Source organism: Pieris napi, chromosome 13 (genome assembly GCF_905475465.1).
Source record: "Pieris napi chromosome 13, ilPieNapi1.2, whole genome shotgun sequence".
In the NCBI taxonomy this organism is placed as follows: domain Eukaryota; kingdom Metazoa; phylum Arthropoda; class Insecta; order Lepidoptera; family Pieridae; genus Pieris; species Pieris napi.
The window spans coordinates 10260297-10278621 of NC_062246.1; the positions used below are offsets into that span (position 1 = coordinate 10260297).

An 18325-nucleotide genomic window follows, 5' to 3' on the forward strand; every position below is an offset into this window, starting at 1 on the left:
GCACCGAATAGTAATTCTAGAAAACAGCAAATGATTGACTGGCTGACATTGCGAAACATTGAGCATTCATCCACGTTGCTTAAGCCTCAATTATATGAACTGATTCTGCAAAACAAGGCGAGATTTGTAGAGTACAAGATAGACGAAATATTACGACAGCACGGTCATACTGTGCTGCGTTTACCACCATACCATCCGGAGTTTAATCCTATAGAAAATATATGGGGGATAGTGAAAACATATGTCGCAAAAAAGAATGTCGCAATGAATATGAAGGTTATAATGTCATTAGCTGAAGAAAAAATGAACGCCATAACTGTAGAGGAATGGAGAAAAGTTTGTCTGCATGCTATTGAGGAGGAAAACAAATATCAGGGTAGAGACGCAGCTTTAGACACAATATCAGAACGAATCATAATTAATTTAAATAATTCATCTGATGAAAGCGAGGATGGGGATGATTGTGATATGCCTGGGGTTGATGAATTATTAGAATAAAACATTTATGGCCGGAGAACACCTAATTCATACACGTCTTCACTGAAGTGAAAACCGGCATTCACTGCTTGTAATATTTGGAACTGGCTTATCTGCCTCATACAGTTCCATAGATTACAATGCAGTGGATACACATTTTCACGTCCGTATTAGTACGTAGTGCGTATGCGTAGACGTGTACGCATTTGGTGTGCTCCAGCCACAAACGTATATTACCTTTAAAAAAATAAAAACTAAAAATAAAATGTTGTTTTTTTTTTTATTTGCTGACCATACACTACTACAAACGCAAAAATTTCTCCAAGCTAATTTACCTGTACTACGTATTGTACACATTGAAAAGGTCTACAGAAAAGTCCGTGATGGTATATGTCTATCTCTTATGGATAACCCACAATAACTTTTTTTTGTCATTTACTTTTTACGACAAATAATGGCTAATTTTCGAAGCAATTTTAACCAATACAGCATTAATCCTTAACCAATTAAATACCTTGAATACATTGTTCATTTAATATAGATCTATATGGCCCTTTACACCGTATGATTTAAGTGAATATTTTCGAAGATATTACAGATTTAAAAATTGCGGGACGTAGCGTTTGCGGCGGTACCGGCCGGCCGCACAGTTTTTCTGTAGTGTATTTAGTATCAGCAGACGTACCCGTGCGAAGCCGGGGCGGGTCGCTAGTTATACTATAATGGAAGGTTGACGTACGATGCAACGGTACGGTGTACATACTACATAAGATCAGTAATCCCAACTTCTACAGAATGTTTCCCCTAAGACCATAAATTTAAATACCCCTAAATACCGATTTAACACCTGTTTTTATTGTACACTCGGTTTGAGAGATAATCTCAAATGTGAATTAAAAATACATAGCTTTTTACACGCTTTATATTAGCTTCACCTGTATGTATGTATGTATGTAACCGACTCCTTCGGACTCGATTTTGACCCACTTTAAACGGACAGATTTTATTCAAATTTTACGCACCTGTCAAAGATCGATGACAATGCAATAATCCGAAAAAAAAAAATTAACTAAAAAATAAATAATAGTTTAAAAAAAAACTAAAAAACACGCTTTTAAAGCACATCAAACTAAAAAGTGATATATAATAATAGAGCAACCCACGTTTTTTCACAATAATACCAGTATTTTTTGTTCATTACCATTTTCAGCCTAAATTAGGAATTATTTTTCACTTTTTAGTTTGATGAAGCGTGTTTTTTAGTTTTTTAAAACTATTATTTATTGATATTTCAGTTACTGTCACGCTAGGATTTTTCTTTCTTTATGTTTCGTTAAGTTTGTTGGTTATGTTCGAGGCTTAATATTGTATAAAATCGTGTGTTTTTAAAAAACAAAGTATTTCAAAAATTTCCCCTTAAATAAATGTACCGTCTAAAACCCCCTGGGTAGTGGGTATGTTGATTCCCCTAAATTTGGGGGAAAAACCCCCAGGTTGGACTCTCTCCATTAGATCAGCTTCTAACTCTATACCACACTTATATTACTATATACAATATTTTGTAAACATCTACAATAAAACTTCATAATATTAAAGAGTTTAGGAGAAACGCTATGCTATCGTGTTTTACACATGTACAACGCTATCTGTTGATGAATAAATTATTATTTTTCTTTTTCAGGTTTTAAACCATCGTCTGGTACAGTCCAAGAGCTGAACTTCCGCTCGTCGAAGAACGTGTGGGGTTACTTCAGTGTCGCCGCTTCTGGTGGTCTTCACGAGTTTGCTGATTCCCAATTTGGGCATTGTTTCTCGTGGGGAGAGACAAGGGAACAGGCTAGAGAGTGAGTTTGCGTTCTATTTTGTTGGACACGAGGGGTCAAATAAATTTGTGTGTCAGGCCTAAAAGGTAATATGTTATCTGCCCTATGTCCGAATTTTAACTTTGACACACTTGGCCTTGGTTGGTACGATAATTTTATAAGGGTTTAAAAATTTCCGACATTGTTTATAACGCAAAATGGAATTCGTATTAGTTAACATATTCGCTTTGAAGTATTAGTAGCATAGAAAAATGTCTGGGTTACTAGTACTTCAATTTAAAAAATAAATATTATACTTTTCCATAGAGGGCGCTATTTCAAATAAAATATAGTTACGAAAACTTCGTGTAGATGGCAGTCAATGCTGTACCGCCAATTGTAAAACACGCTATTATCTTAATGTGGTTTTACCTTATATACTCCAGAGTAAATTTGAACTGTATCGCTTCTCGGCCTTTTGGCTAAGATCAAAGTGTAGTATCTGTTCTTTTCAGCTTAATATCTGAAAGTTCCCGCATAGCGGGACCAGTATATTAAACTGATTTTTGGAAAATGACGGGATGTTCGGGGCTCGCTCCACTCCTGTCACGGGTCGGCCCGGCATTGCAGAGCCGCCGGGATCGGCCCATCATAAACTTTATTGAGTTATTATGCCTCTTGAAAATAGGGTTTTCTCATTTCTGAAAAGTTCCTACTGTTTTCAACTTTCAAGTCTAATCTCAAATTCATTTTTATTAATTCAAATTTCAGTGCCTTTAGATATTATTCCTAAAGTCTTTAAATCTCTCTATTATATTTAATTTAATCAGAATTAATTATCGCAATAATGTTTATGTCTTATGAATTATACTATAAAATATAACTCACTCGGGAAATTGTGTAATAGTGTGTGAAAAGTTATTGTTTCGTTATTTAAGTCATTTAGTTATAAATGGCGGAAACTATATAAATAAAAAATGTGTGCGTGTACTAGGTGTACACACGTAAGAAGTGAAACTTCTTTATGACCTTATTTTTCGAAAAATGATCTACTATATGCAACTTAACGAAATTGGTTAAATAAAGTTTAACAAAAGGCTTTTATTATCATAGACATGAATACAAATATAATTATTTCATTTTACCTTATTACTACTAAGATTATTACAGAATTTCATTAATTGTAATAGAATTATTACTATCATTGTTATCGTTATTATATATATTTGTTATTAATGGCTTCGAATCTCTTCGGATCAACCGTGGTAGGGACAAGAAAAAGATGGCGCGTAACCGAAAAACGTGACGATTTGCTACAAAATTTCTCCCATACGTCGATAAAAAATTCATTCTAACGCCGATAAAGAAGTTAGACTTCAAAAAGCAACATGGCGCGTAACCGAAAAACGTGACGATTTGCTACAAAATTTCTCCCATACGTCGATAAAGAACTTTCATTCCAACGCCGATAAAGAAGTTTGACTTCAAAAAGCAACATGGCGCGTAACCGAAAAATGTGACGCGTAACGAAAAAATGTTACACTAAATTTTTTGGGTTAATTTGGGTATTGTCAAAATACCCAAATTTTTAAATTAATTTAGCCCTTAATTTGGGAATTGGGAATAAATCTAAAATAATAAACTACGTATGGTACTCTTATAACGCATTTTAATATGACGCGATTTCAGTCACTGGTATAACAGGTATTCCATATAACGCGGAGATTTATTTCGTTTTATTTTTGTACTGTGAAATTTATAATGATTAGTACGCGCATCGTTCATAATTTTTTTATTTGTATTTGATTTAAATTCCCTTTTTCGAGAAAAGTAAACGCAAATCATTTGTACATAACGCGTTATATGGGCTCATAGAAGCCCCAATAAATAATCTCGAAATCTACCGTGTTTGATTTTGTTTTTAATTTCATTTGTATGTTCGCAGAAACTTGGTGATAGCACTCAAAGAGTTGAGCATCCGTGGTGACTTCCGTACTACAGTGGAGTATCTCATCACCCTCTTGGAGACGCAGGCTTTTCAGGAAAATAATATTGACACGGCATGGCTGGATGCCTTGATCGCTGAAAGGGTAAGTTAAAAAAGTTCTCTTCAGAAATTTAGCGTTTTGTAAGATATTTTGTTAGACGCTTAGGGTGAGTTTCAAACACGAGACTGATTCCCATATGTCAAAATCGAATACATTTTGACGTCTGGAAGTCAGACTATAACTTAGTATAGTTCCCCTTATATATTGGATTACTGTGCTCGAATGAGTGACATAATAGAAGCTGCATTAATGAACATTAATTAAATACGAATTAAGTCCCGTAAACCACCATTCAGTGATCAGTGAAACACGGAGATGGATTTTAATTATTAAAATGGTTTGAAGACTATGTATGTATATTGACATCGTCATTACCGGATTTAGGTAGCGTTGTGTGGCTGCTCACACTTAGCACAAAAGACACGATTAATTATCGTGCAACATTTAATTTAGATAGACTCCTTTTAACACTACAAATAACACTTTAGCTTAAATGTAAGCAGCTGATTCTGGGCACTGATCCCACTTTTAATCACAATCTATCAGACCCAATTCCGTCCAAAGTTCCTTTATATACTCAATCAAAACTGTTCCCTGTACGCACTGTCCCAAAGTCAAGATGGCGCCTCGACCACTCTCGAGCCATTTGCTCTGCTCTGATTGGTCCTAAGAATATTCGTCCTTACATTCGTTAAGTAAATGTTCATAAAAACAAAAGAAATCAATGTATGATTCTTAAAAGTATTAGGAGAAATCAAATTAACCAAAGCAAAAATAAAAATGCTAGGTGAGGGGTACCGGGTTCGATTCCCGGTTCGAAGGCAAGTTTTAATTTAATTTAAATTTGTTCTCGGCCTTTGGGAGGGTTGTGCGGAACCGGGCGAGTGCTTAAACCGTACATGGAGGACACTGTCGAATTTCTAAAGACAAGCACGAATTATAAAAAATCCTACACTTGACGCTGGCTAATGCACAAATCGTGCCAGAGCCAGGAAAAAAAATAAATAAATGAACTGTAAATTGAGTCAAGCATAAAACTTCCTGATATTCATTCCCAAATACGTAGTGTTTTTTGGAACTAAAAAAAACACCTTTACGACTCGGGTTCAGATCAAATTCGATGGTATTTTATATTATTTGTATGTTTATTGGATATTTTTTTTAATCTTATTTTAGGTGCAATCGGAGAAGCCAGATGTGATGTTAGGAGTCCTATGCGGTTCCATACTAATCGCTGACAGCATCATTACTACGCACTTCCAGGAGTTCAAGAGCGCTCTAGAAAAGTGAGACTAGCATACTATAAGCCTTATTTAGTTAAATAATATTGATTTTTAAGATTTAAGTTGCTTAAAGTCTGCTTTATTTTTATCACTCTCGTATGAAAAAATATTAATTAATTATTTTATAATAGGTTAAGTTTTCAAAGTCAAATCATTTATTCCAATTAGACCACCTAAAATGGCACTTTTGAACGTTGAATAAAATATAAAGATTCAAGTTGCCCCTTCCAAAAGGTAGTTTCGTGTGGTGAAGAATGGGCAAGAAACCTCCTATTTTTATTAATTAACGTATAATATTTTTTTTCCAGGGGTCAAATCCAGAGTGCGAGCCAGCTTTCAAACACAGTCGAAGTAGAGTTGATCCATGGTGGAAACAAATACAAGGTCCAAGTGACCAAATCGGGTCCGACCAGTTATTTCCTTGCCATTAATGGGAGTTTCAAGGAATTGGAGGTTCATAAATTGGCCGATGGAGGTATTTATTATCTGATATATAAAATTCTCGTGTCTCAATGTTCGTTCCTATACTCCTCCGAAACGGTTCATCCGATTCCTATGATTTTTTTTATGCATGTTCAGTAAGTCTGAGAATCGGCTACTATCTATATTTCAAACCCCAAAGTGATAAGGGGTGTCCACCCCAAACAAATTTTTATTTTTTTGAAAAACCATTTTTTTTAAGATACTTACAGCATACAAAACACACAACCCCTAATTTTCACCCCTCTTCGATGAACCCCTTTTTTATTATTGTAGATAGTTGTTTTTATTTAACTAAAAAAATGTTTCCTAGAATTCAAATCAAAATACGCATGTAAATGTTTAGATGCGTCTTAGGGCATGTTTATGAATGTCAAAATCGTTTACTAAATTCGCGAAAGAGCAAGACTACGCCATCCATAATAATATACATGGCAAAACAACATTTGCAGCTGACCGTTATTGCGCAGAAGTAAAAAATAAGGTACCTGAGGGGGGCTAGCGGGCGCGCGTAGCGTCGATTGGCTCTCCAGTCGCATTTTGTCCCCCGCGCGACAGTACACATGCGCAGCAATCCCCTCCACGTATCGGCCAGCGCTAGACTTACGTGCCGCTGCCTATAGTAGTAGTAATCATATGCATAACTAGTGATAATATGAATAATATAATATAACAATAATAATCAGTGGCGCTACAACCTCTTTTGGCCTGGGCCTCAGATTTCTGAATCTGTTTCATGATCATTTTCCAATTTAATACGCAAGTAGGTGATCAGCCTCCAGTGCCTGACACACGCCGTCGACTTTTGGGTCTAAGACATGTCGGTTTCCTCACGATGTTTTCCTTCACCGTTCGAGCGAATGTTAAATGCGCACATAGAAAGAAAATTGGTGCACAGACGGGGATCGAACGTACGACCTCAGGGATGAGAGTCGCACGCTAAAGCCACTAGGCCAACACTGCTCAATCAAATATGAATAATATATTCATTTTATTTTATATATTCAAATTTTAGTACCCGTAAAAAGATAAGACTACAAAACAACGGAGCTTTTAAAACTGAAACTTTGAACATGTAAAACATCAAAAAGGGCATTCGTACAAATACATAATATATATAATATATATGTCGCAGCCAACTAAATAGCCGTTCAATCAACAGCCTAGCTTCTTTACTAAACAGATTACTTAATATAATTGATAAGTAAGATTTTCGGTCAATTCTTTTTTTAAGGCACACTTCTTTCCGTGGACGGTGCATCATACACGAGTTATCTTAAAGAAGAAGTGGATAAATACCGTATAGTTATTGGAAATCAGACCGTTGTCTTTGAGAAGGAAAAGGACCCTTCGAAGTTACGAGCGCCATCTGCAGGGAAACTGATCAATTGCCTGGTAGAAGATGGTGGACATGTGGATAAGGGGCAACCGTATGCAGAGATTGAGGTGATTATTATTCGTTAATGCTTTAAAGTTGACAAGTCGCTAAATGCGCAAGAGACGAATTTAGGTCCTTTGCTAGTACAGGGTTTTTAGGCAACTCTAACCCCCTTATTTATAAAAAAGCTGAAGCTCAACGGTTTAAACTAAGTATTTATCGGTCTCTTTCCAACACGCGGTATACACAATTTAAGAGAATGAGACAAAATGCTACTAGTAGTACTTTTCTTAAAAGGGTACAATTAGACTGATCTAGTTTTCTCTCCTATTTATAAATACAGTTATTTTTCCCTCCTTATAATGAATAAAAATGCTCGGTCTCTAGAAATACGTTATAAAGAGTTTACACTGTATATATAAGTATATATACTCTCTAATATACTAAAATAAAAATAGTATAGGCTATTCGAGTACTATAATAAGGATTACATAAAGTGTATGTTATTATATTTAATACTAGCTGACCTGGCTAACTTCGTTCCGCCCTACAACCGTATAATATCGTTGTTACTTTAATTTAACTTATTTTAGGATTTCATTAATGTTAAGTATTACATTAATACAACTTTTTTGCAAATACAGAAATGTTTTATTGCTTGCCATTGCGAAAGAAGAATGGTAGTTTTACACATTAGGCATCTTCTCTCTAGCGTCAATATGGCGATACTGCATGTTAAGCACTTTCTGATATCCAACATCTTTTGATCAGGATCAAAGCATGGTTATGCATCTCCTCATTCATCGGAGATCATGGATTCATCCAAGATCGGAATTTCTTGAACTGACACGAATTCGACGTAAAATGATGCGTAGTTTTGTCAACAGATGTCACCATATGGTTTTTGCATTCGTAAAATTAATTAATTAATTTATTGTTATTCGATAGCTTATCCGATATTTTATCTTATTATTTGCTTATTCTGCTATTCGGGACGGAAACAAATCCAACAAATGAAAAACCATGACAATCGGTCCAACCGTTCTCGAGTTATAAGTGTTGTAACAAACATGACTTTCTTTTATATATATAAAGATTAGTACACGACCTCCGACGGAGTGAATCTCATCTTCGCAATATCTTATTTCACCTTTCTGGTGGGCGTCCTCTCTTTTTCCTTCCCATTGGGCCATTCGTATTTAGGGGTCTCTTTGACGTATCTGTCATCACAAACTAAAAAATATACACTTTGTTATATTTATTGACGAAGTAAATATGTTTTCAATTATAAATCAATTTATAAATAAATAACAATTATGTTTGACTTTCAAACTTTAAAAAAAAATTCTCAAAATAAAATATGTAAATTTCATCTTATGTTTTAAGGTAATGAAAATGGTGATGACCCTATCAGCTCCGGAAGCCGGTAACGTCAGCTGGTGTATAAGACCTGGTGCTGTACTGGATCAGGGATCACTTATGGGCACTTTGGGTAAGTTTAACATAATATTTTTCTTAAATATCAAATAATTATGAATTTGTCAATTAAAATATTCATCTAAAATATAAGAAACCTACTATTCATTTGTAAATACATTTTAGTCAAATATATTTTTTGATCTCTTGTTTCCGTATACACTATACATCTCACTCTTTTCTAAATATAAAAAATAATTTCAGAGCTAGATGACCCGTCGCTAGTAACGACGGCTGTGCCCTACAAGGGTCAGTTCCCACTGGGCGACAATACATCTCTTTCTGAGAAACTGAATCAAGCGCACATCAAATATAGAGTAATTTTGGAGAACACATTGGCCGGTGAGTAATATTTTTGACAAGATTCAAAACTTAAGTACCAAATTGTTTTTGTTATTGATATTCATGTGTTCAAGTATTACGTAAGCAGATTTACTGCTATTTAACACACACACACACACACCCCCTCCCCTCCCCTTCTATTGTCAGCAAAAGAAAGTAAAGCTCTCAAAAATAAAAGTACCTAAACGTATTAATTTTTTTGTCGAATCGTTTTTAAGCATAGACAATGTGTCGTGTGTGTAAAAAAATTAATATTTACTGTTGACGTAATCACCAAACATGAAAATCACAGTTTTTTTCTTTTATATACAAATTAAAAGGTTTTCGAATCACAGTAAAGTGATAGTATTCTTGAAATCGATAAAAGGTATATATGTAGCAGATAAAATAAATATGTTTTTTTATAGGTTTTTGTCTCCCGGATCCATACAACACGCCCCGTTTGAGAGAAGTAGTGGAAAAGTTCATGCAAAGTCTTCGTGATCCTTCTCTGCCATTACTGGAACTACAAGAGGTAGGTTGTTGGAAATGAAAATGAACTTCGTCAACATGATACCACGACTTTGACGACTCATTGGTCTAGTGGTTAGTACCCCTGACTGCGAATCCATGGGTCCCGGGTTCTGTTACACAGAACAATAATAAGATCTTTTTAAAAAAAAAGATTTAATGAATTCAATTACAAATATATTGATTTAGAAATACAAAGGAAATAGTATTAAAAATTAGCACGTCTGTTCGGACAGGAGCTAGGAGATCGACTGACTCGATGGGAAAATGAGAGGTTGTTTGAGCATGGGAAGAAATGATGACGAGGATAGGGCTTAGGGTATGTCAGCAATATAGGATGCATTGGGGAGTCGTAACAACCCCCCGATCAAGAGTAAACTTATACCCTGAAGGGGATAGTTTACGAGGATTAGGAAAAGGTATTTAATCCTTGCTAATACGAAGTGATGGGGGAGCAGGACTTCGTCTTTCGACTTCATCTAGAACGGAATTAGAGATGGGATCTGGAACGGATACATTCTTATGTTTAAATGGGAATCTCCTATAAACATTAGTGCATTTACAGATTTTAAATATAATGTAACTTAAAATTAAGATTACTACAACAATTAAAATTATATTATAAGAGTTTTCATATAAGACAATATTTTCCTTACTTACTAACTTATCTAAATCTTTGAAGACGTTTTCTTTTCCATAGATAATTGAATCTAGATCAATATTTTTTAGATTAACAGTGGGTAATTGAGTACTTATATTTGAATAACTATCTATGTTACAACAGGAGTCATTTAGTATAGCTAATCTTATTTTTAAAGGCTTAAGAATAATAACAGGATAGTCCTTAGCTATAAGTTTGGAATCCTTACAATATGCAACACTACCAGCAGGTAAGTGTAAGATTCCGCTTCCGCTTATTTCTAATTCTACAGTTTGCGTTAAATTATATATTATACTTAATTTGGTTTTCTCAGACAATATAAATAACCATCTATTTTGTTGTAAAGGCTGCCAAATTTCAAAATGGCCATGGAAGAATTTCGTCTTACACGTTTCAGGAATATAGGTAAGTGCCTTAGTAATTATGTCTGTTTCACAGATAGGAGTTGTGAAAGTAGAGCGTGATATTACGTCATCGCAGATGTAAGTATCTCTATTAATTACTTTACAATTTTGGAGTTCGTCTACTTTACAATAAAGAGATTTGTCGTTACTCAGGCCAATGTACTTAGAGGATGGTATAATAGTAGAATAAGAGGTAGGGTTTTCCACATTATGTGGCGTTGGATATGGTAAGTTATGATACAATAGGAAATCGATGGGGCTTAGTAATGGAATATGAAGGACGAAAACTAACTCGTTCTTTGTCATGTATCCCGATATAGTAGAGATATTTAAGATAATATGAATATTTTCAAGACTTAGAAGTGTTGGAAATTTTTTAGTTGGTGGAATAAAACGGTAATTATTAATCAACTCTGTATAGAGTTCTTTAGGAGTTAGTATTCCGGGATGTAGCGCGTTGGACTTACTGAACATAATTGATTCCACCAGATCTTGTATTTTGAAAGATATAGTCAAGAGGTTATTTCCTATCATTGATACGAGTTCTAGGACACGAGATTGAATTTTTAATTCACGGGATTCAATCGTAATATTTTCAACGGCTGTGCGGAGAGCACTTAGTGCGACTGAAATTTCATGTTGATTTGATTCTACGATACTAATCGATTTATTGAATGTCTTTAAGGCTGATGTCGTAACTATAATATTTTCCTTTACAAAAGACGCTATTTTCTTTTCGTCTGATTGAATTTCCCTAACTGCGCTATCATAGCGTATAGCATCTTCTTCGTCCATGGTGCCAAATAATTTCTTAGAGATAGTACCTATAACACCTAGTAAAGCACTCCTTTTTGCTGAGTGATGTGAGGCAAGATTTGGTATGGCTTCACTATAGCGAGTCATATCTTCATATTGAATTAATATAGGTTGAAATAAATTTTTACATTCTAAAGAATTAAACACTAAACTCTCTTCGCAAATTAATTTAGAATAACTTATACTACGTTGTAAATTTATTAAGTGAGGTTTTATATATGAGATATCTATAGGGACTACGACGCTTAAATAACTATCAATTTGATTCAGGGAGCCCACGGGATCGAAGTAAATTCCGGGGCTATTAATCATCTGTTCGATGAATTGTTGGGCCATGGAGGAATTGCTGAAAGAGGAATAGAAAATATTAGACTAACTTATCGAAGCTTATTAGCACTAGGGGCTTACAATTTAAGGACCTAATAAATAGTTATTACTTTAGTATTTACTGATCTGGCGAACTGGGCCTAGGTGCGAGCTTAACCTCATCATAGTGATGAGTAACATGGCGTCGGTTTATAAGTAAGGTAAGGCTATTTCGTCCATTAATTTTTACTACCTTATACGGTCCCTTCCATATGGGTGACAAAGCCTTTCGTAGTCGCACGTGGTTCTTAAGGTAAACATAATCGCCTACTTGATATCTAACTGGCCGTGAATGATTATCGTAATAGTTTTTAGACCTTTCCTTAGATCTAATAATATTTTCGGTTGCTTTTTCCCTGGATAATTTGAGTCTATGATGAAGGAATTTTATATATTCAGGATAAGTTACATCAGGTGGTTGTTCGTAGACGGAATCAGGAATATATGCCTTATGACCGAAGAGGAGTTCATAGGGAGTAAAGTTTGTAGATGCGTGGACAGACGTGTTATACGATAACATTGCAGTAAAAACATATTTATGCCAATTTGTGTGATTCTCGTTAACATAGGATTTCAAATACTCTTTGAGCGTCGAATGGCTTCTTTCTAGAGCACCTTGAGTCTGTGGGTGATAAGGTGAGGACCAAATTTGTTTTATTTTAAGGAATTCGCATGTTTTCTTAAATAATTCTGCAGTGAAGTTGGTGCCTTGGTCTGTCAAAATCATCCTAGGTATTCCAAATAGTGATATAAAATGAACAAGGCATTCGAATGTGTCTTCGGAAGTGGCGTTGGCAATGGGATACGCAAAGGAGAATTTAGTAAGGTCGTCTTGCATTGTTAGGATGTATTTAAGAGATTGAAGACCTGCCTCGGGCAGAGGACCGACTAGATCCATACCAATACGCTCAAAAGGTTTTGTAGAGGTAGTCGTTATTTGCATGGGTGCGCGATTCGTCTGTCTAAGGGCTTTATTACTTTGGCACATTGAACAATTCTTTATATAGGTTTCCACATCTGAACGCATGTTTTTCCAATAGTATTTTTCTTTTATTCTATTTAGCATACGTGCGGTTCCGAGATGACCTGCTATAGGTATATCATGGTTGTCGTGTAATATTTTACGTATTTCTGAAAGTGAAGGATATATGAGGCGGTCGTGGTATATCTTAATTTCTATGTTGGTATTTGTGAAAATATAAGAGAACATATTGTAAATTCTGGACCAGGTGTGTTTATCAAAGCTATTACGAAAGTCAGTATAGGCTACTTGAGTTTCGTGTTCTGTGGAAGATGTGGTTGAAAGGGGTAGTATAGACTTAGTATAAAGAAGGCTTTTGAAAATTTCTTCGTAAGTACAGCTATCGAAATGATAGACTTTGGTGAAAAGGAAGTAGATATATTTCCCGTTAAGTTCAAAGGAAAGACAAGTGTACAGTGTTCTTTCTTTTTGTAAGATTTCAGATGGATCTTGAATTTCACTTAAGATTTGTTCTACGTATGGATTTGATTCGTCGAGGTCTATTGAGGTGGGTATAAATATATGTTTACTACTAGTTTTGAGGATATTGTCATTGTATTCCTGTATTCTAGCATTACTATTAAAGGATTTATTAGATATTGCTTTCAGAAAGCTAGAATAACTCTCATTAGTGGGAACGGGTGACGCAGGAATTGGTAAGGATGGATTTGTAATTTCTTCGGGATTCTGAGTAATTTGTGGATTTAAAGAATCATTAGTTCGAGGTGAATGTTTTTTATCCTCGGGGTTCAAGAGGTCTGTTAAAAGGTCCTCATTATCAAGGAGATCTACGGATGGTAAGCTGTCAGAGTCAATAGGGATTAGTGGTATTTCACCGAGATCTTCAAGGGTTATTGGACTGAAAGGCTGACTTTGCCTGGAAGTAGAAGGAATGGGATCATCAAAAGGATTTTGTATCGGATTTACCGGGAAACGAGAGAGTGCGTCGGCATTGCTATTTATCTTACCCTTTTTATACTCAATTTTATAATCAAATTCCTCTAACTTTAGCCGCCACCTAACTAACCGGGAGCCAGGGTCTTTGCAGTTAAAAAGCCATTTTAGGGGCCTATGGTCAGTGACGATGGTAAATTTGTGTCCGTAAAGATATGGTCTAAAAGTCTTTGTTCCAAACACGATAGCGAGACATTCCTTTTCTGTTGTCGAGTAATTAACTTCTGCTTTGTTCAGTGTTCTTGAAGAAAAGGCAATGGGTTGATCTTTACCTATCTCGCCCTGGGATAGTATCGCAGATATAGCATAATTGGACGCGTCACATGTTAGCACAAAAGGATTCATGAAATCTGGGTAAATGAGGATAGGAGCGGAAATTAATTTATTTTTTAAATCATCAAAGGCTGCTTGTTGTTCTATTGACCAATTGAACAAAACATCTTTTTTAAGCAGAGTGGTTAACGGTTTAGCAGTTTTTGAGAAGTCTGGAATAAATCGGCGATAATATGACACAAGTCCTAGAAATGACTTCACATCTTTAGGACACTTTGGTACTGGGAATTTGGAAACGGCTTTAACCTTTTCAGGGTTAGGACTAACCCCGTTTTCGCTGATTACATGGCCCAAATATCCGACCTCTCTACGTAGAAATTCGCACTTGTCTGGTTGTAACTTTAAATTATGTTGACGTAATTTACTAAAAATCTTACAAAGCTTGTCACAATGGGAATTTAGGTCATGGGAATAGATGACTATATCGTCTAAGTAGACGTAACAATGTATACCCTGTAATCCTGCTAGCGCAGTATTCATAAGCCGTTGGAAGGTTGCAGGGGCATTCTTTAGCCCAAATGGCATACGTTTAAATTCGAAATGTCCTTGAGGGACAGTGAAAGCTGTTTTAGGGGTATCTTTTTCTGAAATGGATATCTGGTGAAAACCAGAACAAAGATCAAGTGTAGTGAAATATTTACTCTGTCCTAGTTGGTCTAAAATCTCGTTAATCTGTGGAATTGGGTAACTTTCACCTACGGTTATGTCATTGAGTCTTCGATAGTCTATCACGATGCGCCATTTGGTCTCCCCTGAAGAGTCTAATTTCTTAGGTACAATCCAAATTGGAAATGACCAAGGTGAAGTTGAAGGTTTAATGATATCTTGTGAGAGCATTTTAGAAATCTGTTTGTCTACTTCTTTTTTATGAATCTCCGGGAAACGGTAAGATTTCACATTAATTGGCTCAGCGGGATGTGTATTTATTTCGTGTTTAAGAAGGTCAGTAGTAGTCAGTTTGTCGCCTGGTAAATAAAAAATGTCAAAATATTGCGAACAAATATCGGTTAAGGAGTTTTTCTCTTCATCATTTAAGTGATCAGTTCTTAATAGATTTAGTACTTCTTCCCTACGAGAAATTGTCGATTTAGCAGAGGTGATATCGGGGTCTACTTGGAAGGAATTAACGTGGAGGGGTTGTATTCTAACTTTAATATCAGAATCTAAGGTTATTAGTTCCTCCGATGTATTTACTACGGATATATTCACTCGATTATTATTCTTTACAGAAACTATGCAATTGGCTATTAAGAGAGAGTCTGAAAGGTGTTGATCTAAGATTAATCCAACTTTCTGTTCTGGGTTGGAGACAGTGCATTCGATTATCGTCTCACTACGGGGAAATATCTTATACACAGGGCGACTATAATCAATTTTGATAGTAAAGTTCCGGATCTTTAGGACATCGGAATTGTAATCTATAATGCCATCTAAATCATTGAGAAAATCAGTACCTATTATCCCGTCATAACCTAAATCTATTTTCTCTACAACGTGAAATCGATAAGCGAGATCTGTGTCAATGCCTACAAATAATTGAAGTTGAAAATGACCTAAAGTAGGTACGGTTTCGTTGTTGGAATTTATTCCCTTGAGTTGGATTATGTCATCTACGAGATTTGGCATGGACGTGATCGAGGTTTTCTTTATCAAACTTACGCAGGAACCTGTATCGACAAGAAATATAAGCGGTTGTTGATTGACTTGGGTATTGAGACTAACATGAGGTAAGTATCTTTTCTGTGAATTTGTTGTTACTTCGTAGACTGGATAATTTCTTTCTGTTCTAAATGACTCGTCTTTTGTAGGTATTATTGGAGTGGGACAAGGACTCGGAGTATGTTTGTTATTTTGGAGTTGGCTAACAGATTTTGAACATGAAGATTTAGTAGGTTTCGAAACATTAGTGTCAAATGTAACATGCTTAGTAAGTAGACTGGACGCGGAGGACACAAAAGGACTGTTTATTTTATGCTTCGTAGTAGAACCTTTACAAGTTCGAGATTCATCAAACACGGTGGAGGAATTCGATGCAGAGGATGCGGAGGATACAGAGGATACAGCGGGTTTATTATTTATAAACGATTCAGTGGTTCTCTTTCCGCGAGGGGATACGGAGGATACAGTGGATACAGTGGGTTTATTATTAATAAACGATTCAGTGGTTCCCTTTTTTCGAGGGGATACAGAGGATACAGTGGGTTTATTATTAATAAACGATTCAGTGGTTCCCTTTTTTCGAGGGGATACAGAGGATACAGTGGGTTTATTATTAATAAACGATTCAGTGGTTCCCTTTTTGCGAGGGGATACGGAGGATGCAACTTGTGCATAGGACTTGGCTCTAGATACAGTGGATACAGTGGAATGGTGGGTGCCATGATTATGCCAAGACCGATTTTGATTTATGACTTTGGGTCTCACAGGGCACCGCTGTGAGTCCCTTATTCGTTTAAATGATCATCCGTCTCGTCTTGTCCGCGTTCATCATCTGCTAGGTGATGAACCCTGTTCTGGTGAGGAAATTTCATTGTACGACTTGTAGTGGGGCGTTGGAAGTTGTTGTTGCTGTTATTGCCGTCGCTAGCACGGTTGAAGTTACTACGATTGCGATTATTATTATATTCGCGTTTCCTACAATTTTCAATTACGTGTCCCGGGAACTTACAGTAACGACATATGGGAGCTGGTTGTTTATTTAAATTATGTACAGGGCGTCCGTCGCGCATAGGATAGGATTTGGGATTTTGTTTATTGGTCTGAGACGTTTTAGTTTCTAAAAGCATTTGCATTTTTTCCTCTAAAATAGCCTGGTTAGTGGCCTCATTAAGGCTCTGTGGGTTTTTCATTCTAACAAAATTAGAGATTTTAGGGGTAAGGCCCATTATGAAACAGTGTAGCGCCAATTCTTCCATAGCGGATATCTTACCAGACAGTTCGACCTTTTTCTTATTAGATAGTGAGATCTCGGTTAATAATTTATAAAGGCTAGATTCCACTCTCAAGGAGTATTGGCTAACCGATTCGTTAGGGAGCTGTTGGCTCTCTTGTAGGTCTAACAATAAATGTGCATAATGCTTGCGCTCTCCAAATTGAGATTGTAAAAATTGGCTCAGCTGTTCCCAGCTTTCAAAGTCTTTAATGGACGCAGCGGTTTCAGCTTTGTTTTCGAGTTGGCATAGTATATAATTTAGCAAAAGGGGCTTTTGACTTTGAGAGGCTAATTTAAAAGCATTATCGCAATTATTTATGAATGAACATAACTTATCACGAGATCCGTCAAAAGGTTTTATGAACTTCAATAACACACTTGTCTCTAATTTTTCGGACATACTACTCTCAGACCTTAATTCGACATCTTTCTTTGTGGACATTTTAACAAAATTTAGAACTTATATAAGAAATATATGCGTAAATAGGATGCACAAAATAAGTAGCAGTATTAAGAAATATTAATTCGTCGAATTAGAGTCTGTTGTTATGGTGTAACTAATACAGTTTTATCTTATTATAAACAATGGCGAGACTGGAGCTTCCTCTCGACGCGACGCGAGACAGATAACGCTGGATAATATAGTTATTAAAATTAAATCACTTACAGGTTCAGGAACACAATAATGCAATATGCAACGATTTTACACATATTTGGCAATTAGCCGATTTTACTTAAAGCACTGCACTTAAAAACACTTTCGTTTTTGCACTTCTGGGTATAGCACTATGAGACTTTTCACTTTAAACTTTGCACTTTCGAATTTAGATTTTTCGGAACTGGACTTTTCGCGGATACTTCTACTCGGAGGGTACGCGAGATTTATAAAAATCCCTTTTCGCTGCCACCAATTGTTACACAGAACAATAATAAGATCTTTTTAAAAAAAAAGATTTAATGAATTCAATTACAAATATATTGATTTAGAAATACAAAGGAAATAGTATTAAAAATTAGCACGTCTGTTCGGACAGGAGCTAGG

The 18325-nt window shown here is 35.7% G+C and overlaps 1 protein-coding gene and 1 non-coding gene across 4 annotated transcripts in view; both read left to right on the forward strand.

Moving 5' to 3' along the window:
- The window catches only part of LOC125055219 (acetyl-CoA carboxylase), a 98084-nt gene that overhangs the window by 34034 nt on the left and 45725 nt on the right, over positions 1-18325 (forward strand). For all 3 annotated transcript variants that reach the window (XM_047657571.1, XM_047657572.1, XM_047657573.1), the window contains 8 exons: positions 2159-2321; positions 4225-4369; positions 5504-5613; positions 5919-6085; positions 7325-7536; positions 8855-8960; positions 9149-9286; positions 9694-9800. In XM_047657571.1, coding sequence (XP_047513527.1) covers positions 2159-2321; positions 4225-4369; positions 5504-5613; positions 5919-6085; positions 7325-7536; positions 8855-8960; positions 9149-9286; positions 9694-9800 — 1148 coding nt within the window. The remainder of the gene's footprint in view (positions 1-2158; positions 2322-4224; positions 4370-5503; positions 5614-5918; positions 6086-7324; positions 7537-8854; positions 8961-9148; positions 9287-9693; positions 9801-18325) is intronic.
- On the forward strand, positions 2742-2934 carry LOC125055658. Its single transcript, XR_007117947.1, has one exon. It is a non-coding gene; the product is annotated as a U2 spliceosomal RNA (small nuclear RNA).